The sequence below is a fragment of the Ambystoma mexicanum genome, chromosome 12 (assembly GCF_040938575.1).
Source record: "Ambystoma mexicanum isolate Mex_15411 chromosome 12, UKY_AmexF1_1, whole genome shotgun sequence".
In the NCBI taxonomy this organism is placed as follows: Eukaryota; Metazoa; Chordata; class Amphibia; order Caudata; family Ambystomatidae; genus Ambystoma; species Ambystoma mexicanum.
Window position 1 is genome coordinate 241,522,766 of NC_090936.1, and position 27,137 is coordinate 241,549,902.

Genomic DNA, 27,137 nt, shown 5'->3' on the forward strand with positions numbered 1-27,137 from the left:
TTGGATTAGATTATTTTAACTGAGAGATTGGTTCTGCACAGTTCTGCTAGGTACTCACAATATAAATTTGAACTAGACCTCATCACGGATCTGGTCAACAAGTCTGGCTGCGGTTCTGTCTACTCGGCGGGTCAATCAGGCACCGGTTCTGCTCACAGCGATCTGGGTCAGCTCTGCTCTGCTGGTCTAGCCTCTCTGGATTCTGGATGTAACACTGCTTTCTGGGTACTGCTACAGGTTCTTGCAAAAATTCTCGGCAGAAATTCAAACAGCTCGCCCGGCTGTTGAATAGTTTGGTTAGTTTTGAGGCCTGCTGAAGAGGATTCAGCTGGTGGATTCAGGCCTCTTTGCTACAAATTCTGGAGTTAATTTCTGCTACAGGTTCTGGAGATTGATGGATTTGAAGTCTGGATCTCTGGATGTGAAGTCGTCGGTCAAATGGAATTGAATGTCTCTACCTGTCCCAGCAGTCTCTTTTTATGTGTTTTGGAAAGTGAGTGTGTGCGTTGGTCATAACTAAACCTGCCCCTCTCACTTATCATTGGCCAATTCCTCCTCTCTCCGTTGATTGGGGGAAGGAAATGTGAGTCAGAGTGATGCTGTAGGTTTTATGGTCAGAGGAACCTCCCCTTGTCAGATTGCACACAAATCTATTTCTGACCCAAATACATATTTATCTATGTACCATTTTTCTAATATTATAGGTCCAGTTAACATATTTTCTGTAGCACCAAACCATCCGACCCCTGTCTTTGTACGATGTCGTGTCCACTGATGACAGAATTCTCCCCTTTTCATCCAGATAACGACCTCTAAACCTTTCCAGATTTTACACAAATGTGCACCAGGGATATGGGTTACAGATAAAGTGTCAGATTTTTTACATGCATACATTTGGAGTGAGACCCTATTTTCCGCTAGCAACCCCCCAGAATACACCACAGGGTCCTAACGCCTCTCAAAATGTTCACAGAAAAATCACAAAAATAATGATATTACTTATATAATTCTGACAAGTCCGCACTATGAGTTAGCTATCTTTTTAAAATTATGCCCTGGTCAAAAAGGGGTGTGGCTTCCCACATCACAGGGTGGAATAACTGGTTTATCCACTTCCCCCAAGACAGCTTGTTCACAGAGGCACAGCTGCCCCCCAGTTTCTCCCAAGAGGAAGCTATTTTACGACGCCCCCAATATAACATTTGCCTGAGTCAAGGACAGGCCTTTGTTCAACTCCCTGTAGTCCCCAGCTGCCACCCCCCTTTCAATCAACAGGGCCATGTGACCTCAGGATGCAGCCAGGCCTGGGAACACAGCTGTTGATCCCGTTTCAACTCCTGTCGGGGGTAGTTGTCAGGCAGAATTCAGTTTCATTAAGCCAGGTTTCAGCTAAATGTCACTTTTTGTTCCCAGTTTAAATCACTTACAATTTTTACATATACATTAAATAATTACTTCCTTCAAGTCATTTCAGAATATAGTTTTACATTGTATCCACCTCTTAGCAAGTCTTTCCTTGGCCTGGTTTCGGTTCATTTGTTCAGTTTTACACAAAAGTCTGGTGGTTTTAAAACGCCGGCTTTCTGATAGTGGTGAGTACTGGCAATGCAACCATTTTTGGGATTAAGAAAATTAATTCCCCACAGTTCTGAATTGCTTTTTGGCATCAGCTTTGCCATTCCCAATGGTTTCAGGCTACTGTGTGTGTAGCCCAATGGTGGTTTTAGGCAGTGCCCTCCTGTGCTCACAACATAGGCAAAAATGGGTGTCAGCCTATTCTTCATGTTTTCCCTGTGCACTCTCTGGGGAGTTCTGGCCATCATGATGTTTTCCATGCCAGTACTGCACAGTTTTATGGTAGAGCTTGGATGCATGGGTAAAAACATCCCACAGTCCAGGTGGATGAAGAAGAGACATTTGGGAAAGGAGGCAACGAGAGAGGAGGTGAGGTCCGTCCATTCCGAGAAGAAGAGGTTGGTGGGTCTGGGGGATCTGTAGTTGGTGGCCAGAGTGAGGAAGAGGGTATGAGAGACAAACAGCCTACTGGCAATGAATTTGAAGGAAGAGTAGGATTGAGTGGGGATTTGGTGGCAGGAACCCACTCAGGAATAATCAGAGCCACTCCGACACCAGACAGGGAGGGCTTGGGATTGGACGGGATCTTCTAGTCCTCTGGGAAAAGCATGTCAAAAACAATGACACAGCTGGCCTTGAACAACGTCTTGGTGAGTGCAAGAATGTCAAGTTCAAGGTCTTCGAGGAGGCAACAGTTATCAGAAGAGTGTTTGGCAGCAAAGCGAGAATTGAGAGTAGCTAAGTGAAGTAATACCGTGATGTGTTCCTACAGGCTTGACAGCTGATGGTGAACAGTCTGACCCTTTTCCATCTCGGAGCAGGAATAAAAAAGGGTCACCAACACTTGAATGGGGGGAGGAGAAACCCTATGCAGAGGTGAGCCTCCGGCATGAGAACTTCATCAAGGGGCAGAGCTGCGCATAACAGCAGAGCCTGCTGTAGCACAGGAGAAAGTGGATGCTCAGGGGAGACGCATTCTGACCAGCAGAGCACAGGGATTAAGAGACAGAGGCTGTGCAAAGAGGACATATCACGAGGCATAGACACGTACATAACGCGGTTGAACCGGAATCTGAAAAGAACCACTGAATCCGGGAACAAACAGAGGACGGGGTCCTCCCCTCTCAGCCCACGATCCATAAAAATGCTGCAAGACGAGAGGTAGTCTCCAGTACTGAAGAGCAGCAAGTCCTGGCGAATACTACCGCCATTGGGAAAACTGACTCTCGCTGGATAGCAAACACTGCAGCAGAGCAGGTACGTGGGTTGTACAGGTACGTGGGTTTCCCAGGAAGAAATGAAAGGAAAGGAACTAATGAGTGGGGGAGAGGGAAGGACTACACCAACCCCATCCAAGGGTCACATAGGCCCGAGAAGAGATGGGAATACCAGAAGGGAAGAAGGGTTATGGGAGCACGAGAAACCAGAGCTGTGCTCCCTGTGGATCCCTGTGTGAACCTTCAGAAGGTTCACAGGGATCCATGAGCCAAAACCTCGTAGAGTTAAGTGAGACATTGGGATCCAAAGGAGCCACAGGGTCCCGCAAAGTAAAGAACAGACACAAGGGGTGCACCGAGGCACCCAACAGTTGACTAAAGTGGGGAGAGATCAACCAAAGTGGTGGAGAGGGATCAGGGAAATATCCCCCCATCTAAAGAAATTCAGGCATTTTGTGTTTTCAGGGACTTGAGACTTTTGCTGGAACTTTGGGGAAACATTTGAGGAACCTTTGCAGACGGCTAAGAAACTAGTATTAACTAAGGACTATGGGATCAAGACCCCCAGAGGGATTCCTGGGACGCCCAAGAGAAAGCATCATAAACTACCCTATTTGTCTTAGTGATAGGGCCAGTTTAGTGAAAAGGTTTGGACAGAGGACTACATTCTTTTGGACTATCGATGAGCGGCTTATTTTATAGCTTTTAGGAATGGAACTCCCTTTTAGAATAGGGTCAGTGAGGAATTTTTGATTTAAATAAAGTTACGTGTAAACTATATTCTCTGGTCCGAGTTCTTGTTCTGGCTTGCCACACTACATATAAACATGTACCCTTTGCTGTTCTAATAGAATTTACAAGGTTGAAGGAACCAAAGTCAGATGATGTCTATAGACATACTAAGTAAGCATGGGCGTTTAACTATGCCTCGAATGATGCACATTGGTTTTCTTGAAACGGAGGCCAGAACATGCCAAGCCTTTTTTTAAATGCTCACCAGGGTAAGCTTTTATTGGATGGGAAATAGGACAAGTATACAGTCACCCAGCCATGTCTCTAAGTAAATACGGTAGGATGTTGACATTGTATTTCATTTTCAGGAGTATATAGTGCACTGCAACTGGGTCATATATGAAAATAACAAAACTAAGAAATGTTTGATGATATAGTACGTATAAAGCAACAAGTAAAATGGGTCCGTTGTATATCAACATTGTTACATGCAATTGGTCTAAAAAAAGAAACCATCCTACTTTATTTGGTTAGAGTAATTTCCGTAGCCTCCAGGTTGGTAGAGGGAAATATGACCATTCATTCTCTGCTTCTCTTGCTCAGTACGAGTGCCTGAAACAAAACACAGAAGCTTTTAATTAGAATTGAAACTACCTATAATCTGAAAATTACAACTACTTTAGAGAGAAGCACAGGGCACATGAAAAGCATACATGATAATTCAAAGAAATTAGATATTCTGTGCTGGTAAGAAGCTACATGTCTGCATAAGAACCGCTGCAGTCAAGTGAACACTGCTTACCTAAGAGTGGGGGAGCTGGCAGTGAAGGGAAGAGAAGCAATAGGTCTTCCTCCACAGTCTTGCTGGCCAGGACAGAGCCATTTGCTAAGTGGCTGAATGAGTGGTCAAAGCGCTCAGTTATGAAGCCCTCCATCCTGCTACCACCCGAAAATACCAGTTGACACACCAGAATGGGCAAGTGCAAAGAAAATGCCACCTGATTTCTAAATGCATTACACTTGCACCAAAAACGACCTTGTACTTCACTGGTAAATTGGTAGAATTGTATAGCAAACGATAGGGCGTTGCTCATAAATCAAGAATCGGCACACTTGGCACATATTTATCATAGAATATATGTTTGGTTCACAAAATACATATTTTGAAGAGAAATACTTGTAATCTCAAAGCTGAATGGATCTACCTTCTTTAACCAGCCTAGAGGAATGCGTGTAAAAACACGTTTTTTTAAACAAAATTAAGTTACTATGCCCACACTACTGTACAGGTCTTACTACTGGCCCTGGTATGCATAGTACCGCTTTAACCCAACTACAGTCTTCACAAAGTTTGGGGTTATCATGAATCTCTGAAAAGCAGAAGACTTCCATTTCAGATGCTTAACAGCCCTTATGCAGCGCTTTTAACCAACATATCTGCCTATATGCGATGCACCCATTGTCGCAATATGAGAGACCAAGCTCAGTAATCTGCTCCACCACATTTATTTATATATCTCTCCAATTGCTGATAGGACTAAAGTCACACAAACGGCATCTCTCCACTCCCACCACATTTTGAGCTTAGACACAAAGCCCACAGCCGATGTGCAAGGCTATAGCCATAGCAAACAAGTCGTAAAATCCACCGACCAGTGGCGCAGAACCCAATGACATTCCCATGATGGAAGCGAGCGCACCGTGCTGAGCCCTTCATTTTTATGGCACTGCTAGTGTAGAGGTTTGGAGACACTACTAGGAAATGAGAGCAGTCCTGGGCGGTGGGTTTGAATGTCTTATTTTAATGTGAATAGCAATGGCCTAAAAATTCCCATAATGGTGTACAGCAAATAATCAATTGTACAGCAAATAATTTTACATCTTACACAAAGGGATGCTCGATTATTTCTTGGACTGTCCTCATCAACAGAGGACTAATTAAAACACTGATTTGTTGAAATGAAAACTAATATTTGTAAAGTGAATCTTGGAGGGAACAAACTTTACCACCGGCATGATTTACATATTTTAAACAAGTGAATTAGTTAGAATTCATGCCCCATAATGCATTAGGTATTAGAACAGATTGTATCAAAGCAGTGTGTTTTATATTATTTTTTTTCAATTTACGAAATTGAAGGCCATTTTTATTCACAGTGAAAGCTGGAAGCTTGGGTAGGTGTGGGTTTCTGCAACCCAGATAAAATTAGATAATTAACCATTCATCAACTTCCTGAAGTTCATACCCCATAGACGACCCTCTTCCCAGTGCCGTAGTCACATTTTTGGACTAACTAAAGCAAGGGGGGGGGGGGGGGGGGGCTCATGAACATTGCAATCCATTGGTGCTTTGATTTTTCAACTGTGACATCCTCTAATTAGGCTATGAAGCCACATATTCAAAGCCTTCAGTGTTTAATTATACCTATGAATACCACAGGATTCAGTTCATTTTAGCTATCATTTAAAATTCTGCGCTGTCAGCATGGGGAAGTGTTCCCCGTTTTACAGAGAGAGAGCATTGTTATTCTTAGCTAAAAGCAATTTCCCTCAACTTTAGTACAGTGAAAGCAGGTTATAACTCACAAAAGCCAACTACAATATCCTATTCTCATTGCGAAAATAATTCATAAACTACTGCTATGTTTTCTACAAGAAGTGAAATCTCACTTTAAATCTAGTGAGAAAGCACTGTTAAATTTCACACACAAATATTAAGGTATTCTATTTGGAATGTGCGTCCTCTAGTGGAGACCTACCAAGCTCCCTCCCACTCTAGGGAATCAGCAGGGAAATGATCTTAGGGGGTATATCCAGTGTTCCAGGTAAGATTTTGAAGTGAAAGCATTTTACTAACTATTTTTTGAAGTGGAGAGTATAATTAAATTTCAGGGAGTAAAAACGTAAGTCCAATTCCCAATGGGAGTATTTTATAGGCAATACAAATATGTTTTAACTGTGAAACGGATATGTTTTTGTAATAATTAATTCTTTGCATGTAGTTATTCATACACATTAAAAGATACATGTTTATGTCTTCCGATAAGGCAGTAATAGCAATTTCTTCCTGTGGTGCTACATTGCACTGCTGAGCCAAACATATCAATTGAGCACAAGGTCATTTGTGTCCGTTTCCCATTTTTTGTCGGTAGTATTTTTAAACCCTATTTTCATTTTTTGGGAGTATTTGCATATTTTTAGGGAGTAAAAGTGGCCGATATACCCCTTTTCTGTATGTCTGCATGTATCCAACTACATTTGGAGGGAATTTTATACTCATTTTCAAATTAGTTACGGTGCTGAGCCAGAATGGAACCACGTGAGTTTAAGAAACTGCCAGTCAGCCTCTCCTCCCTCTTGGAAATCAGGTCTGCTCCAGGTAATAGTCTCCTCATGGATAGGGACTAATCCTCCAGGTAATAGGCTCAGTTCTCATTCAGTTGAAACTGGCGTTATCCCTTTCAGCCAGCGTTTGACTGCAGAGTGCCCATTCCCTATGTTTAACTTTATCATGGGTAATATTCCCAAGCTTTGTCATGAGAATGTCACACTTTTTGAATGGTCAAATCCTAGAGATTACACTCCATACCCACCAATCTTCATAGGCTCACAATTCTGACAAAAGGCAGGGGCTAATCTGCTCTTAACACTTTATTGCAAAATAATTTGCATTACATATATCAAAGCAACACGTCACATTCATGAAATTTGGATTTCTGGGATCACCTGGCAAAAATTGAGCATGACTGTCAGAATGATTTATATGAATAACATGAAATTGACATAAGTTATTTAAAAATGTGGGCAATTTGGATTTGGTTTCACATGATAAAAGGAATATGCCACAATAGCAACACAATTTCCATTTGGTTCTAGGTCATATGGTTGTGGATTTATAAGCAAAAGTACCTTAAATTAAATCGCCTTAGTTCAAATAGCCAATGACATTCTTGAAACAGAGTTCCACCCTTCAGTTTTATTTCTTATAACTGAAGCCCTTCGACTAGCGTTTAATGACTCATGCAAATCACTCTGATGAGCCCCACTTTATAGTTTCCATTACTGGACTTCTGGTCGGGTTTATTGTCTTAACTAATGTCAAAGTTGACACTCTATTAATTTGCCAGTTTTCACAGGCTGGATCCTCATGCGATCAGTCCAGATTATGATCTCACCAAACACCACATTTTGGAGAATGCTGACATTTTAAAATGTATTTCTTTCATTTGTTTATTTCAGAATACCAAAATTGCGTTAAAAACAAAATCTGATGAGGAAAAATATAACAAATGCCAAAACATGATAAAATAGAAGATACAATAAAGTATAAATACAGTAAAATAATTATTACAAGAATAAATTGCAAGCCCTGATTTGTAAGGCTTGACGAAGAAAAGACAGTGAAGACCAGCCAATTAGCAGGGAATCAACCCTTAATAAATGCGATAAAGCTAGGCAGCACTGTAAAAAAACAGAACCCTCCCAAACCAAAAAAATGGGGATCACAGGACATAAAAATCAAAAAGTGTAACAGGTATTTACGTTGAGCAGAACAAGTTATACATTTTTAGAGCATTGCTCCCATTGATATGAAATGAAAGCAAGCCCTTGTAATCAGATATCTATCAAACGGGTGATCACTCCATGAAAGGCAGTCTTGAATAGTATTTGATGCAAGAAACATGTAACTACAGTTGAAACGTTTTAATTCCATACTCTCATGAAAATCTTGCATACACTACAAATGGTTTTTAGGTCCCTTTGCTTAAATTTATCGAGCATATGTGGGGAATGAAAAATGAGACTGTGCATTAATATTCTCTAGTAGGTGCTTAACATGATGAAACTAAAGAATAGAGGATGCACCTATTTTACACAGGGTATTGGTTATAATGAACTGTGTTAATACTTCTTTGGAATTGGACCACACTCTTATTCAATGAAGGGGCCAAACGGCCTCCAGATAGCTCCTCCCCAACTATGCAATTCGAAGTTAATCCTGTAATTCCTAGTAGTTTCTTCATAAAATCATTTTCTATCATTTGGTGAGAAGACACTTTAGATGACCCCCCCCACTTAGTAGCACCATATTATGTCATTGATCTAGTTTTCTTTGCATAGACCTTCAAGATTATAATTATTAAGCCCCAACGCAGAGACAAGTGCAACGCGTCTGGCTACACTGTTTCTGCTGCTGTGCTGGGAGTTTACTGAAGTTTAAAGTGCATGTGATGTGCATGTGACAGCGGAAGAGGAGTTCTGAACGGTGGTCTGAGAGCCTAACAGAGCCTTAATGATTGCAGGACTGTCTTATTTATAACGAAGAAAGAACGGACTGCGAACAACGTTAACAACATTTACCCTTAACCTCTGTTGCTTTAAGGGGACTGGAGCTGCTGGCCACGCCCACCAGGAAACCATCTGTCTTAAGGAAGGCCATGTGACCCTTGCGGCGCTAAGCCCGAACGCAGAGACAAGGGCAATGCATCTGGCTACACTGTTTGTGCTGTTTGTGCTGGGAGTGCGCGGAGGAGGGGACGCCACCGTAAATCACTCGACTTAAAGCACCGGAGCAGCAGAGATTGCGAGGTGGATCGCCTTGCTATAAATCCTCAAAAAGGCACGGTAAGGTTTTGTCTTCATTTCCCTACACAGTCTCTAATTTGTTCGAGAACTGCGAGCGACTGTTGGAGCTTGCTCCTTTGATCTCGTGGTCCCTGGCTTATCTGGCCAGGATATATGCAGCAATAATAGTCTTTACTGGTAAATAGTAAAGACTGAATCTCTTTGAAATGCCACGATCATCAGGCGTGAGTGATTTTTTTTTGCAGATAGTCCCCCTTTGGTCTGGAGGCAAACTTATCTGAGCCCCATTTACTTGAACGCCTTACCGAGGACTGCGGGTCTAAGACCTTTGACTCGGTTGGAGGCTGCGGGGGTTACCTTCATGTACAATCTGCAAAGTGGCCCAATGGCGGATAAATTAATCCTATTGGATCCACACGCTAACTCAACCCCACTGGACTGACAAATTTTGTCAGTAAAACCCCTGTCCATCTATTCTAATTCAGGGAGGGGCAGGTATCTACCACCAAATAGCACTTTCCCAGAGGAATTTGAAGTTCCAACAAGTTCTGGTCTAAGTATAATCAAGACAGTTAAAAAAAAAAAAAAAGGACTTTCTCAAAGCCTTGTCCCTAAACACTACCGATAAAACCACTCTAATCTCCAACTTAAATTACACGGTTACGGCCGCCACGATGAAAAATACTATCCAGGACCATTTTCCAAGAGCCACTGAGGCTGCAACAAAAGACTCCATATCTATGTCCAAATGTCAAGAATCCTTAAATAATTCCATCAACCTAATTGACCAGAGCTCACACTCCTCGGTTGCTCCTATATGTGAACGAATTATGGATCTATCTATGGAGCAGAACCCAGTAATGGAAGTCTGGCCAGTAGCTCAGGAAAATGGCACTTCGCGGAAGGATGAGCCAAATTTAGCAGCAATGAGAGGGAAAGACCTGGCACCCCCCACTATTGCAGCTCTGAACTATGTACTGACCTAGCTGGTGAAGGTTTTTGAAAACATCAAATCAAAAGTGGAATTGCACTCTGGAATCTTGCTGGAACTATCAAAGGATATGGAGTCAGTGGATTCAAATACGGTGGCTTTGAAATAGTCCATAAATGAGGAGAGAACTGCTGCAACAAATCTATGGAAATCCTTCCAGGAAGTCCAACTAAGTAAAATGGAATCTATATATACAAGGTGCTGAACTAAAACAGGATTTAGTTCTCCTGTAAGAAAAGTGGAAAATGGGCCTAAAAAGTCTAGGGCAATCTGTTGCTCCAACAAACTGGGAGGAATGTCAGGTCGCAAATGACTGGGAAGACACACCGCTATCTGCCTCTACTATGGAAGAATGTAGAGGCAGATTCTCAACTAGGAGAGGATGAAGCTGCTCCAAATGAGATCAAAGATAAGTTACAACAACCTAATTTGCCTGAAGAACAGTCAGGCAAATGGGAATCTCTGGAAAAAGCAACACAGAATTTGAATGGAAAAATGAAGAAAAAAAAAAAAGAAAAAGGAAAGCTGAAGAATCAAAAATGGAACAAAGGAAATCAAGCTGAAAGAAAAGAAAAATGAGGTTGAACCCCATAAACAGAATACAAAGCAGTCTGTTAAAAACCTGAACCAAATTGTCTTTGTTGAGTGGAGAGAAGAAGAATTTGAAAGACCCAAGGCTGGGCTCGGCCAAAAATCAGAAATTGAAAGTGACAGAGCTGGAATCAACTAAGAATTTGGACGAGCCCCCCCCCCCCCTGCGATTATTAAAGCGACAGTGAGCAGTCAGACAGATTTTCTGGCGCCACCAAAGATAATTGCCCCAATTTTCCTTCCTCCAAAACAAAAAATGAATTCTATTACGTCGGCTTTGAAAATTGCTCCAATCTGTCTAAAGCACACAAAGCAAAAGGACAGTCTATCATCAAGTGCAAACAAACAAATCATGGGAACTAACAGCTCGGCCATGAAAAAGAAGGACTTGTATAAAGTAAAAGAAATGGAGGAAGAGAAGAGGGTAATTGTGGAAGATATATATGCTTAATCACAGCTGGAGAAGGTGGATCGAAGGACTTTTAACACAGTGACTAAAATGACTTAATACGAATTCTAAAGTCTCACTGGGCCACATGGATAAAATTGGTGCGACCAATTGCTCGTCACAGAGGATTTTTCTATCGAAGTCCCTAGACAATAAATCAAGGAGCCCAATTAATCGACCAGTTATCTTGGAAGAGATGAAATCGATGAATTTATTAAAATTTCTAACTACCAGCGATATTGATCGAGTAAGCTTTCCAGATTATCCGTACACTGCCTCAACTGAAATTCTAATGAAGTCAAGATTAGCTTCTGAGTCTATGCTGGAGTCAAAGGAGGAATGGCTAAAAAGAGGCTATATTGTATCTAGAAATAATCTCAATAGTGCCTTAAATGCCTCTTCTGAGAAGGACATCTCAAAGAGGGGGGTTCTGGAAATATATGGGAAATCGTCCCTGAAATTATAGCACAGGTTTTCCAGAAAACGGGCCTGTCTGAACAGAGGCTCTAGCCAAACAGGAACTTAGATGCCTCTCGTGGAATTCCAGAGGCTACAACTCCTTCGTGGGAGATATTCAGAGATTTTATTTTTCAGAACTTTGGTTTGATTTCCCTACAAGAAACCTGGTTAGTTGAAGCCGTGGGCATCGAGGGTTTCTATGTCTTCCAACAACTCGCCGAATACAGAGGAGTGGGTCGACCGAATGGAGGTCTCATGCTAGCGTGCAAAAAAAGAGTTTAAGGAAGATACTCTGTTATCAAACAAATTCCAAGGTCTCTTTGTGGTTAGAGTCCTGATTAAAGATAATGTGTTTTCTGCTCATTGGGTTATAATCACAGTTTATTGGAATCCGGTGGTGGCTGCTCTTGGAATTTTTCTTCAGCAATTGTCCGATTTATTGGTTAGAGTTCTAACACAATTTCCTCTGGATGAACTGATAATATTGGGTGATTTCAACTCGCAGTGTGTTAGTACAGAAGTAATATCACTTCCTTCTAAAAGGAAATCATTGAATGGGCATGCCTGGGAGGAGTTCATGTTGGAATGGAACCGAAACATGTTAAATGGAAATGTGAAGGGGGACATCCCATGAGCACCTTCTTGGGAGAGAGGTGATTCCTTCTCAACTACTAATTATGTTTATGTCTCTGGCAACATCTTTAAGAAATGTGCAACTCTGAAGCTGACCCATACTTCACACAGTGATCATGCAATGTTAGATTTTGTCATAAGAATTGATCCTATATTATTAGAATTGTACTATCCATATCCCCTGGAGGTGAATGCAATGCTGGGGGAAATAGAGTTGTAAAATTTGAAAAGGGGGGCCAAATACTGAGCGACAATTTGGGGAAAGCTATTGGTCGGCTATCGACCGAATAATTGAGAAACCATTGTAACCCCACTAATTATATTGGTTTCATGTGGTCCCTGAGTCCACCAATCATGGGAAAGGATAAACCGAACAAAAGACATAAATATAGCTTCGATAACAAGATCTATGAAAAAAAGAAACAATTAAGAGCTGAAAAAAATAACATAAAAAAACCAATAAGAAATGAGAAGGTATGCTTAGACCAAATCAAACAAAAAAATATTCAATATAAGAACTGGGCAAGAAGCCATAGGTTTATGATACTGCAGAAAGATGGGGAAGAAATGCTGAAGGCAATATCCCATCAAAACTCGAGAAACTTCTGGTCAATTATTAATGCAGCACAACGCTCTCGTAATTCAACACTAGAGTCATTTATTGATGAAAAGGCATGGGTGTCATTTCTTGAAGGTCTATGCCCCGATTATCACTGAATCTTAGTACTATCAGCAAGACACAAACTGGAGTCTGCAATTTGGACATTGTGTGCCTGATAAAGAAATCTTCTAACTCAAGGGCTCCAGGGCCAAACGGCCTATCAAACTCAGTTCTAAAAAAGAATTGTCTTATGTGGGCCGAAATACTGAAGATCTTGTTTGACAATATTATTGCTTCTAAAACAACTCCAGTCTCATGGAAACACGCAATCATCATTCCGGTTTATAAAAAAGGAGATCGATCTTTGGCAACCAACTATAGGCCAATATCCTTATTGGATGCTGGTAGTAAAATCTTCAGTGGTCTAGTGTTAGCGGAACTAGAGAACTGGGTGACATCAAAGGGTATAATCCAGAGGGGACACGCTTTCAGAGAGGTCCATCAACCACTCTGAACATATTAATCCTGACCTGTATTACATCATCATCTTTTGTCAAAGCAGGCATTCCGCTTTTTGCTGCCTGGGTGGATTTCTTCCAGGCGGTTGATACTATAAATAGGAATAGGTTGTGGCTCAACTTAACAAACTGGGGAATACCGGATGGCCTCCTAAATGTCCTGATACATCTTCATCAAAAATCAGCTCTTCGAGTTAGACTTAAAAATCTGGTCTATCATCTACTATCATCAAAATAGAGAGGGGGGGAGGGTTCATCAGGTGTGTCAGTTGGCTCCTTTTCTGTTTATATTGTTCATGGCAGATCTATCTCAATGACTGTTGGAGAAAGGGCTGGTGGCTCCAAGGATTGGCAGGGTTAAAACATCTTGGCTTGCCTATGCAGATGATATTGTGGTAATGGATCATACCCAAGTCGGACTGCAGCGGGTATTGATAGCCTTATCGGACTATGCAAGTCGTAATGACTTAACTATAAATCCAACAAAGTCAAAGATTGTAATCTTTAAACATCCCCATAAAATAACAAAACCTTATGTATGGCATTTGAATAATACAGTGGTACCGACAGATACAGAGGTTACCTATCTGGGGTGTCGGATTCCTTCATATCCTTCCATGTTGCATCTTTTGACAACAATTGAACCCAAACAAAGAAAATTGGGAGTGCAAATGAAAAGAGTGCTCAGTAAGTCCTGCAAATGTTCCCTTATACCATTGATAACATTTTACGGGGCAAAGGTCCTTCCATCGATAAGCTATGGGCTGGATGCTATCCACAATCTTTTGAAGCTAATTACGACAAAATAGAGGGCCAGTTGTGAAAAAAGGCTTTAGCATTGCCAAACTGTATACTTATTCCATGTTTACAAAATGATCTGGGCCTCGGTTCACTGTTATATCTAATGGAATGGAAATGGTTAAGTATATATAGATTAATCCTGTGCCCTCAGAAAACATCTCTTTATGTGGAAGCAGCAGATCAGTTGAAAAAGAATGATAACATCTTTCTAAATAGACTGACCTCCATCTGTAAAACCTATTGGAAGCAGCAGATAAGACCACTGATCATCTAATCCAGAACTCTCTAATGTTAAAGAAATATGTAAGGCAAATGGATTGGATTAGAACCATTTCCAAGATGAGGGAGGCTAAACTATCGGCTTCTTGGACGAAAATTGATAAACCTATCAGATCCCTACCAGCAGATCTTAAAAAATCGTCTAATCAGAGATTTCTTGAGATTCAGGCTAATTTTGGTTTTCACTCTAGAACTGCAGCATATTAGAGACCCTGTAGCCTACCCCCGTAACATTTGTGATAAATGTGAAGACGGTATAAAGCAAACTACGGTCCATCTGCTGTCAGCTTGTAAGCGTTCATGGTCCTTGAGACAGGAACGATTTCAAAGATTCGTCCACAATCAGAAAACCTTGAACTCTTCTATGTTTTGGGAAAGACTGTCGCAAAGGCAAGAAACTTTTCTTACATAAGTAACTCGTTTTTTAACTGACATGAATTTATTAGTAAATGTGACTGATGGATTTGTACAAGCTTGAGGATTATTATTCGATTGTTTATTTGGAGAAATGTGCTTATTCTTCTTTCTTATTAGGATGCTTTGTCTGTTTATATGTGAAGATTTATTTTAATGCAGTATTGTTAGGTGTTTTAATTGTCTTGTAATAATGTTTATATATGTATTCATCTGTTTGTGTAAAAAGTCAAAATATTGACTAATATCACAATAAAAAAATTATATTAAGAGGCTGGGATTTGCACATTTTCAAGAATCGTGACACGCCACCCAGATCCTACTTCATTCTGGGAACCTGCTTGGCAATATGGGCTTCACACCTGTTACAGCTGAAGAAATACAAATAGCAAGATAATTGAATTATGAAAATTGTGTAATAAAGCTATTGTTCCAAAACATCTTCGGGATTTGTATATACTTTCTCTCTAGAGAACATACCAAAATAGCAGATTTTACAGTATTGACTTTCAGGTACAGAGAGTTCATAAATAACGTGCACTTCGTAATCAACAGATGTAAAGCTCTTGGAGTCTGTGCATCTGCATAAGCCAGAACTGCTATAGGCAGATTTCCGATAGGAGGGGTGTCGCTGCTAATCCCAACAAGGGTAACAGGGACCATTGATGCATAAGGGAAACAGCACTCATGCCAAAACACACTCTTGCTGCATACCCATACTGTCACGCACCTGCCTGCTTGGAGATTGTGGAGTTCTTGGCATTTCCACCGCCATTAGGATCACCATTAGGATCTGTTTTCTCTTCTGTCCTGTCTTCTCCTGGGTGTGCGGGCTTGTTTACTTTCTTGTCCCTTTTCTATGTTTACTGTCCTGTCCTCTCTTTGGGTTACGGTCTAGTCTTTGTTTTCTTGTCAGTCTTCTATCTTCATAGTATCCTTTAGCATCACGTCCAGTCTTACCTTCGTTGCGTTACAACACTTTTCGCTTCGGTGCTTTTGGGTTTACACGCTAGTTTTCTTCTACGACTCTTGGAGTCATCCCGATTTCTATCTACTGCTTTCTTCCATGATTACCTCCCTTCTAATCGTTTCCTTCTCCTCGTTTTGCTGCTTTATTATCCTATTCCGCTCCTGCGGTTTACTCTACAGTTCCCGGTCCAGCCCCGGTGCCTACCCCAGCGCCCCGCGCTGCTCCTCTCCTTCCATTCTTTTCTTCACTTCTTCCAGAGCATACCCCATTGTCGGGTGCATTCTTCTAATAGCTGCCTTCTATTTTCAGCAGGAGGCGGGTGGTACATTTCCCCTGTACTTCGTCTTTACCTCCTTTGACGGATCTCTTCAACTTCAGTGTATACTTACCATCAACTGGGCGCCAGACTCTTACTCTTTGGACCGGTTGTGTTTTTTCTCGCCTGAAAGGGAACACAATCCTATCTCTTTCTTGGAATCCTCTTCCATACTCCTCGGAACGAAACAAACCAGGATCCACTCTTCAGAAAGATTTGAGGAAGAATCATCCTATCATCCACAGAGGTTTTTGTAGCCTTGGCTTTTGCCTCTTATTGGCGCTTTCGGCACGGAGTCCTTTGTCTACCTTATTACACCAAGGCAGCAGAGTGGCTTCTAACCGGGGGAGGCCGTATCTCTTCAGAAAAAAGCAAAAGGAACGAAAAAGGCAAAGACATCTGCACTATTCAGCTTCTGAAGAGACAGGTGAGGAGGAGGGGGAAGTTATATTCAGTGATGAACAAGAAGAATTAGATTTGACCGTAGATCTGACACATAGATATAAGACATAGCCTGTGCAAGAGCCATTATTCCGACCTCTAGCACACACCTTTTTTCCCCTGACATATTAATAAGGGTGTTTCAAAGATCGCAGAGGCCATTCAAGGACCTGAGCACCTGTCAATGTTTTGACCTATTAACTCTCTCAAAGGCTGTGCTCAGGTCCATGAAGGTCAAATATATAGGCTCTTGCTTAAAAAATAAGGAATGCAAAGCTACCAAGTATAGATTAAGGGCGTTTTCACAAGTCCCCAATAGAGAGACGAAACCCTTTGTCATAATATTATTCTCACCCACCCATTGATTCAATTTGATAAGGAGTCTCCCGTCAAAAATCTTAAAGCTGGTGTCCAAAAGAGAAATGGGTATATACGCAATAGGGATACCTAGATTTCCCCTTTTTTGAATATTGTAAAGATTCTGGCAAGCTTCCAAGAATCCAGAATCCTGCAGTTATAGACAATGGTAAATATGGGTGTACAGACTTCAGTCAAATCTTGAAAAAGATCAGCTGGCCTTCCGTCAGGCCCGGGTGAACGGTTATGGATCTATTTCAATATATAATCTCTCACCACTTGTAAAGAAAAAACAAGTGGATATTAATTATCCTAACATACAGTACTAGGACTATCCCAAGGTGTATTAAACCATAAAAGTACAGACTCATCTGTTGTGTCATTGGCTTTATATATATTTGAGAAGTGGTCTACCCATGCCAGATATTTAACTTTTGTTTTAATTCCCATCGTATTTTGTTTATAGGATGGTCAATTGTTTACTAAATCCCAACATTTATTGGCAAACAATTGTACTGGATAAACGTCCTTGTAACGGGTGGGATTGGTCTCATTAACTGAGGCCTCGTCCAAATGGCCCTTTGAATTTCTGTGAATCTAATGTGTTTTCATGCTAACAGAGAATACATTTTTTCACTCTGAAGGGCCAAGGCAAGCCTCCTGGGACACGTAAAGCCACTGCTGCAGCAAATGTTTCACTTACTGGTTAAACAAGCATTGGCAATGCCAACAGTTTGGGCCTTTGTGTAGGCATGGGAAAGGCACTTGCCAGGCACTGCCGTAGTGCTATTAACTACCCAGTCATGGTAGCAGGGACAAAATGGTGCAAGTACCTGGGCATCTAATAGCAGTGCCTGGTAAAAAGCTTAAAACGTATGCACAAGCCAAACAAGTTGTATTTGCCAGTGCTTGTTTTAAGCAGAACTTCCTTGAAGGACATGCAGCATGTTTATAAATCAAGGGGTCGAGGCAGGCCTGGTAAGACATTTTTATTACACCAGTAGCAGGTTTAGAACACCAATCAAGTCGGTAACTCTCAGAGACTGCTTTGAACCAACACTGGCTGTCACTTTGAATACAAAGCCTGATGTTAAGGCTTGATTAAAGTGAGCTCTAAGAGTTCCCATGAGGGGGTGGTTTGGGCGGGAACGGGCAGGAATGGCCATAGGGATTAGCATGGCCATGGGCAGGCAATGGGTGGGCACATAACCAAACACCTAAAGAATCATTGTCCCTCCCCATACGTCAATCCTCCCTACCTGTACTCCATTGCAATAGTTTGGGCGAATAGATGTCGTAAGCAACACGTAATAGCACAAACTAAAAACTGTCACTGCAGTCAGTAGCATCTGAACCCAAATCACTGACCTTGAAGAGCCATTACTTAGCCAGACGACCAAAGAGGAGTTAGTTTGTAGTTATACATTTAATACTTACCCTGTAACCACACATATTATTGCAGGTTAAGTATTGAATTTATGCAGCTTTAAACTTTAAAGTCGGTTTGGTCGTATGGCTAAGTGGTGGGGCTTAAAGGTGGGAGACCCCGGTTCAGGTACCATTAAATGCAGTTAGCTTTGTTTTTTTTTTAAAAAAAACTAGATTAGGTTTATACGTTGAAACAAGCCAGCGTCAATAGATTTCTGCATCCTGATGGCTGCGGCCAACAGGGAGCTCTGACAGGGGATCTGTGGCAAACTAGCCACTTTGAAATGTGCAGCGCCAAAGGAGCTGCCCCAAAACATCCTGCTTCATTGTATAGCATGGCAGCATGTGGAAATAACTGCGGCAGTCCCAGTGGCCAACCATATAACAGCATTTTATTACTTATGGAAAAACAAACATTTTAAAAGAAGTGCAGCAGTGACACCTGGAGGCCAGTCTGAGAACATATTTGGATGACACATGAGGTGCCACACTGCATCAGCAACACCTGGAGGCCAGTCCTAGTATGGCATGTTATGAGAAATGGGGAAGGTAAACACAAAGGTGTGCATCAGTGCCATCCTGTGACTAGGCATAGAACTGCAGTGAATTACACATGGAAGAGGAAGCAAGTAGACAGTGCTACAATATCTGCAGGTCAGTTCCAGAATGACAATGGCTGATGCCTTCTGTTTGCCCAGGTGCTTTCTAGCATCTAGTTCTGCAGTGAGAGGGGGTGATGGAATGGGTGGGAATAACCAAACAAAACCTCAGATATGTGACTGGCGAGTAGTCAGGGGGACTATAAAATGGGATCATACATGCAGCACGCCCAAACATCTGTCCTTAAGCCATGACGGCGAAGCAGCAAGAAACACACGCTTTCAGTTACATTTCTCAACCAGAATGACCACAAAGGAACAATAATTTGGACAGTGTGAGAGAGAGAAAGAAAGAGGGAGAGAAGGAGAGGAGAGTGTGTGAGAGTGTGTGTGTGTGAGAGTGTGCGTGCGAGAGAGTGAGTGCGAGAGTGAGTGTGAGTGTAAAAAGCCCTACTGTGGTGCACTCAAGCTTCAGGAGGATGCAGCAAGCTTCGTTCATGGTTTCTTCATTGGGTTGTACTTCCCAGTGAGTGAGAGAGAGAAAGAAAGAGGGAGAGAAGGAGAGGAGAGTGTGTGAGAGTGTGTGTGTGTGAGAGTGTGCGTGCGAGAGAGTGAGTGTGCGAGAGTGAGTGTGAGTGTAAAAAGCCCTACTGTGGTGCACTCAAGCTTCAGGAGGATGCAGCAAGCTTCGTTCATGGTTTCTTCATTGGGTTGTACTTCCCAGTGAGTGTGCGAGAGTGAGTGTGAGTGCACCTTGTACTTCCCAGTGGTCGACTGTGCCTAAGCTCAGAGGGGCTTTCTTCCCAAGATGCGCCTTTCCTTTCGAAGAATGGTGTTCATTTCAGGAAGATTGCACCAATGAGAATTGAGCAAGGCAGTGGGGAGGAAGGTAAGCAGTAGGGAGAGGTCAGGATATCACTCACTTACCCATATTCACCAAGCAGTGTGTGTGAGGGGCCTCTTCCACTATACCCCTAACAGTTTCACCTACCCGTGTTAAGTGACGGGGCTGCCCCATTGCAGCAAAGGGAGGGTTTAATGCAGCCAAATTGCAGCCTGGCTTCAAAACCACAGGTAAAAGTAAAGTGGTATGAAAGATGAATGAGGGATATAGCTTAGAGGGTTGAGCATATGCTGCAAATATCAGTGCGAGGCCTATACATGAGACATCCCCCAATGTGCCCCATTCAGATTTGCATCTTTCAGAGGTCTAAAACGTGCACCATTCAATTACATGGTAATAGCTTCTGTTATTCTAGCTAGCACAAAGATAATTAACTTTGTGGTGAGGGCTAAGTAAATTATTTTATTTTTAATTGTTGTCTATTTTAATTGTTCATTCAATTGCTCAATACCGAGTGGTTTCTAAGCGCAGGATCGGGATTTGAACTTGCTGCGTTGTCTTGCTTCCAAGACAGCGCGTTGCGCCTGAGCTATCCTTCCTCACCTTGATTGATTTTATTAGCATTTCTTTAGAGGGTTGGTCCATCGTTTGTACATGAACCTATGCAAACTAACCTGACATCTGAGTCTTTCCACCAGGTACGCAGCATTTAAACTACAGTGCTGCTGTGGTGTTCGTGTGGGCAAAGGCTGTCCTGTGTCAGCTGGAGACTATCACTGTCATAAGGTATCACAATCGGCAGTAAGGGTTTTTAGGACGCAGCACACACAGCGTCCGAGAGGCCCATGTAAACATCAGGAGACTCGCAGGTGGGCTGCCCGGTTTGGCATACGCACTGCAGTAAAGTCAGGCAACAAAGCCATGATTTGGAAAGTACAGAATACTGCACGTACGCCTGTGATGAAAGTGTGATAGAATAGCATTGCACGCAAAGTCCGTTGGACAGCTCAGTGTTTGGGAGAATTTTCATATTTAGTGCTCAATTCCGCTCACCTTAGAGAACCCCAGCTCTTTTGCTGGACTTTAAAACTTTTAATTTCAACCCTGGGGTTAGTGAGCCCTTTTTCTCGCTCTCTCCTGTGTTTTGACCTGATTTGGATTATGTATCTCCTTTGTTTTTGGAGTCTGACAAACTCCATAGGCATATACTTTTGTGTGGTGACACACAACACCTTCAGTGCAGTGTCACAGAGAAAACCTTTAGATTTCTCATAAGGTTTAAATACCTTTTCTTGTGTGAACTACTCTTTCCAAGAATAGTAAAGTGAAATTGACTTTACTTACCTTTTCGCTTTGTAGGTCCAGCACACACCATCTTATGTGGATTGTTGGGGGTTACTTAGTAGCCCCTTATCCTACCTACTCATGTAGCATTTTTTAAGTTACCCTTACTACCTTAAATGGCTGGTGGCAATGGTTTAATTTCCCTACCATGGTGCTTTTCTACCGCAGGCTGAATCCTCAGCTGCAGTATAGCACACGTGGGTGTCAATTTTTTCAAAATGTTTTCGTTATTTTCTGTTTGTGAGGTCTTTCTTGGGTTTTACTCTGCACGCCGAGCCAGGTTTGAGCCCTTTGTTCATTTTGCCTTTGGCGTGCTTCAGTACTGAAACCTGTGTCTGGCTCCAGTGTGTCTGGAAGGGCAGAAAGTGAGGGAGATTCCCGAAACTACCCTGTCCTTTGTCTTTAGCATTGTCTTAATGCACCCAGTCCTGATTGGCTGGCTGACAGCCACCCTGATGTTTGGGTGACAGCTAGGCTGTGCATGAATGGGAGAAACCTGATTAAAAGGCAAAGGTTTTGGGGCTAAAGCCAGTCGACCACTGGGAAGTACAACCCAATGAAGAAACCATGAACGAAGCTTGCTGCATCCTCCTGGACCTTTAAATAGCCCAGTGAAGCCCTGCTGTTGTGCTAAAACTCCATTTTCTGATCGATGAGAGAAGCTCCGGAAGGGACAACTTCTTCCCTTGGCTTAGTGGGACCAACTAACCCCGAGACGAACTCCACTGGACCATCTTCCCCGTCTGGCTGTACTTCTTTGCTGCTCCAGGAACCGAGTGCCAGGGGTCGAGAAGTCCATAGTCGAGTGCAACATCTGTGATCCGGCCAGAAACTCCAGGGGTCTGCCCAAGACCCTCCAGAAGCAGGACAACCAGAGCTCGAGTCCCCCGCACAAGAGTGCAGGACTCACGGAGTGAAGGAAGCCCAACCGGTCTCCAAGATACGGAGTGGGGTTGTTTACTGACCGCTGAAACTGCGAAGTGCTGCTGATCTGAAAAGAGAACATAGCTGCCGCCGACCTACGAATTGCTGCCTCACGAGTCCTCCAGACGTCCTCCCTCTTGTCCCCATGACAAAGGCCCAGGAACCCAGGCTCTGCATCACTGCAACCAGACAGAAGCCAGCTGGACCACTCTTCTTCTAACCAAAGATACTGTTCTGACTTGGGGTACTTACCTTAGTGTCTTTAGCTTTGCTCTTCTCAGTTAGACTTGCAGTAGCTACTTTGCTATAGTTGATTTCAACTCTATCCTTCACATGTGTAACAGCTCGTGACCCTACAGTGATTTTTCTTCAACAAACTCTCTAACCTTGTGCAAGACTTTGCTATCTAAGAAGTGCTTCTGCTCCATAGACTGTGCTCCAATTGACTTTGGCTGTCCTGGCTCCCTGCAGACTATTCTAGACCATTTGACTTTGATACTTACTGTCCCTCATAGGTGATAACTTGGTTTTTAACTATTATTGCTGGGAAAGGTTTATCTAGACTTCATTGGAAGATGCTCTGAGAACCTGTTTAATCTTTTTCCTTCCCTTAACCTTTCCTGTCTACAAACCTCAGAAGCGACAAAGTGTACTAGTGATATATAAATGCCATTCCTGTCCTAGTTAGTGAAATCACCTCAGGGTTTAGGAAGTGTGTAAGAAGCATCTCCAAAGAGTATCTACTAGCTTTGTGTTGATTCTGGAAAAGTATTTTAAAGTAGATTTGATTGTTACACATATTGCCATTTTTAAAGAATGCTTATTTAAAAACCACTGTAAACTAAATAAATAATTATTTATAATAAAAGCCCTTGAGTGTAAGTGTTACTTGCTCATTGCTTCAGCTCTACACCTCACGTTTACCCCTGGCTGCCTGGCTGCTCAGTCACACTACCAACTTGTGTAGTACAGGCCTATACCAAAAGGTGGGTTACCTAATACCAAGATGTCAAGTCTTGTGTAGTCTCCCACAGGGTTACTACATCAATTCATTCCTAACGCTCAGTAGGTTGGGGGTAGAGGTCCTAGTGTATCCTGCTAGCCACTACTGACAGTCATTCATACTTTTCAGGGCTCATTTTGAAGGACAATCGGTTTCAGAGCCGAATAAAGCAATTTCACTGGAGTTTATGATCTGTATCCTAGTACTCAGTGTAAGTGTGTGGGATATATTTACTTTAAGCATTGCCGCATTGTTTCAAACTTGAGTAAGTGTAAATGCACTGTACTGCACCTCATTCCCTCCTGCAACATTTTCAACAGCAAGCGCTTTACTCACGGCCTACTAGACTAGACTGACTTATGATTTATTTTAGGACTTCTTTTTCAATGCTGTTCGTTTCTTGTGTCTTATATGAAGACACGTTTAAAAAGCTGCGTGTCACTTTTCTTTTGCCAAAAGATTCTTGACCTCGTGTAAGGATAATGCCTTTATCATGCAAACGCACATTTGTGGTTTGCTCGTTTTCAGCACCTGAAAGACTGCTTCCTCGGGCAGTCAGACAGCTGACCCTGTGATCTCTAGCCTTCCTATAACCCAGTTTTCACCTGGATAAAAAAAAAAAAAAACATTCACTCCATTTCAAGACAAGCATTGGCAATGCCAACAGTTTAGCTTTTGTGTATGCATGAGAAAGGCACTTGCCAGGCACAACAGTAGTGATATTAACTACCCATTGTTGGTAGCAGGTGAAAAATGGTGCGAGTACCTGGGCATCTAATAGCAGTGCCTCGCAAAATGTTAAAACGTATGCACAAGCCAAAAAGGTTAGCTTTGCCAATGCTTGTAAACAGTGAAGGACACGCAAAGTGCTTATAAATTGAGTGGCTGAAGGCAGGCTGATCAGACATTTTTATTACACCAGTAGCGTGTTTACAACTCCGATTAACTCTGGGAAGAATGCTTTGAACAAACACTGGCAGGCACTTTGAATGCAAATCCTGATGGTAAGACTTGATAAAAGTGAGCACAAAGAGCTTTACTTAATCAAATATATACCACGCGCCACTGACCCGGAGGTTTAAGGGCACCAGCAAAAAACAAAGGACACACCAAGACAGACAGAAAGAACCAGAACAGACAGAAAACAAGAAGAAGTCCATAACGTAAGTAGAGGACTTATTGCAGGGCTAGAGTGAGAGACCTATCTAAATAAAAAGGTCTTACTTTCTTTCTGAACGAAGCTGTGGAGCATTCTTCTCTGAGATCCAGGGGGATAGCATTCCAGGCAGTGGGGGCTGCTACAAAGAACGCTCCTTTTGCAAACTGGCCTTCGGTTTTCCACAGCTTTTGGGTACTGTCCATTCTCCAGGAATGGCCACAGGGATTACCATGGCCTTGGGCAGGCAATGGGTGGGCACATAACCCAACAACACCTACATACTCTGTGTCCCTCCTGATATGTCATTCCTATCTATACTTCAATGCAATTGTTTCAGTTTATAGATGTCGCTGGCAACAACTAATAGCCCAAACGAAGAATGAAACATGGTTTACATTCGAACAATTCTGACACATTGTGCCTTTTAGCATATCGCATATACGCTTCCAGGTGTTTTTTTGTTGTTTTTTATGTGGGGAGGCAACAGGGAGCTCCTTCCTGTAGCTGCCCCGCCCCCATAAACCCCCAACCAACCAGAACCTTCCCCCTGGCCCATCTCTCCCTGCCTCCCTACTTACCTGCTGGACCAGAGCTTTGCGCTCAGGTCCACTGCACCTCCCGCTGTGGCATAGAAATGGAAAAGGGACTTGGCCACCGCCAGGGACATAGTCCCTTTTGCCTATGGCGGTGGCCATCTTTGTTTCTTTTTTCTTTTTCCTGCATTTCCTTCAGAGATTGGCATTGCTTGTGGCCTAACATGGTTTGGGCTAGGGGGCCGTTACCGGCCGTGTCTGTCCTCCCACCAGGGCATGAAAGCCATATTCGAACTTTCCCCTATGTCTTTCTGTCAAAGTGAAAAGAGAACATCAAGCACGAGATGCAGCTTCTCTTATAGCAGCAATAACCCGTGTTTGCTTTTCTTGACACGTGTTTGTCCTTGAAATGCAGAGGTGGAGGGACACTTGGAAAGAAAAATAAACAGGCCCTTACGCGACCATAAACACTTCATCCTGTACAAAAAACGATTTGTCATGGAAAAGCTTTCCCCTGCCCTTCAGCTCCATTTGAAAAAAAGAAAGTGCTTCTGGTTCACACAAATTACAGATGCAGCGCGCCTGCCCCTCCAGTCAGAAGGAGGCACTTTGAGGCGCTATCAGGGGTTAGCTGATCTGTACCATGTCTCTGTGCTGGGGCCTGAAAGATTGTCAGCCTGTGCACAGGACGATGGCATATTAGGATTGAGAGTGAAATGTTCGACCACCGCTGTAGAAGGCTGATGACACCCTGCTTGCATTTGCAGTATACACGGTGAGCTGTAAATCATTGCACATGGCTATGCAAGAAGAAATGGTGCAGATACTGTGATGGGGTGCCCCGTGCCTCGGGCCGCCCTGTACTAGCATCCGCACGCATGCACACTCATAACAGTGAACACACGTCCGTTCGTTCGAAGGTCCCGGCGGCATCTGCCGCACGGACCGTCTTTATTTCAAACACGCATGCATGGCCATAACGAGGCTCGCGCATGCGCACACCCAGTTAAAGACGTACCATCCCTTTTTTTCTTTAAACAAAATAGTGCAATAACTTGCCACTTGAACAGGCTCAAATAACAAACATTACCTTTTCTTAACAGCAGTTTATTTGCCTCGGGCAGTCACCTGTTCAGTCTCCCGAGTCCAGGACGTAGTCCTTGAGCCGAACAGGTAAGTTGCGTCCTTGTCATGCAGGGTACGGCCGCTCCACTCTCGGACTTGGTGGCGGGGTCCCGACTGCCTGTGGCGGGTCCACGGACAGGTCGCCTTCAGGGAGCTCAGCACCGTTCTCGTGCCGTGAGGGCCCCACCGGCTCAGCATCTCCGGGCCGGATGTCGATCTTCTTGAAAAAGTATTGGTTGCGGGTGATAGTTCCTCTTTCGCTCGTCGCGGTAATCATGGACCCCTTGACATGGGTGACAGCCCACACTGAGTCTCCCACCACTATCTCCTTGTCTTGCAGCCTTCTCCTTCCGCTCTCCTTCTCTTTGTGGGCCTCACGCTCTTTTCTCACTCTGTCATTGTCTATGACCCCCGGCTCACACCCTTCCACTTCCGGGAGGAGCCCTCTCAGACATCGCCCAAACAGAGCCTGTGCTGGGGCCACTCCAGTGGACTGGTGAGGGGTTGTCCTATACTCTGAGAAACTCAAAAAGATTCCTCTTTAGTTCCCCTACACTGTTTGCTGCGATGCAAAACACCTTGTTGAGCGTTCTTATAAGCCTTTGGGCCGCTCCATTCGCCCGGGGCCAGAGTGGCGACACCTTCTGGTGCTGTATACCCCTTTCTCTCAGATACTGGCCAAGTTGGTTTCCAGTGAATGCTGGTCCATTGTCCGAGCAGAGAACTTCCGGGAGGCCATGCGTGGCAAACATTTTTTCTAACGCCAGGATAGTATGGTCACTGGCCGTTGAATCCACGAGTTCCACCTCCGGATAGCTCGACCACTGGTTCACTACCACTAAGAAGTACATGCCCCTTCCGGTCGACCCAAAGTCAGCATGGACCGTACCCCACGGCTTCTCACTCCGCTCCATGGAGTTGATCGGTGGCGCCCTTTCCAGGGGACTTGCTGCTTGGCATGGCAAACATCCTTTCACTTGCGCCTCAACACGGCCCTCCAGATCTGGAAACCATACCTTTGGTCGCAGTCTCGCCTTCGTTTTTGCCGCACCCTGGTGTCCAGTGTGGGCCAGCTCCAGGACTCGAGCCCTCAGCGACCGTGGTACAACAATTTGCCTCCCCCTTAGCAGCAAACCATCCTTAGAGATGGAGAGTACATCACAAATTGTCCATAGTGCCTGGAGGTCCCTCTGGGCTCTGTCTCCCCTCCTAGTGTTGTTCTGTAGGACATCTCTCCATTTCCCACTCC

At 43.3% G+C, this 27,137-nt stretch overlaps 1 protein-coding gene across 8 annotated transcripts in view; it reads right to left on the reverse strand.

Annotated features, from left to right (window-relative positions):
- The window catches only part of EPS8 (EGFR pathway substrate 8, signaling adaptor), a 1,868,600-nt gene that overhangs the window by 1,141,021 nt on the left and 700,442 nt on the right, over positions 1–27,137 (reverse strand). For all 8 annotated transcript variants that reach the window (XM_069628376.1, XM_069628375.1, XM_069628377.1 and 5 more), the window contains one exon: positions 4,046–4,136. In XM_069628376.1, coding sequence (XP_069484477.1) covers positions 4,046–4,107 — 62 coding nt within the window. In that variant the 5' untranslated portion in view covers positions 4,108–4,136. The remainder of the gene's footprint in view (positions 1–4,045; positions 4,137–27,137) is intronic.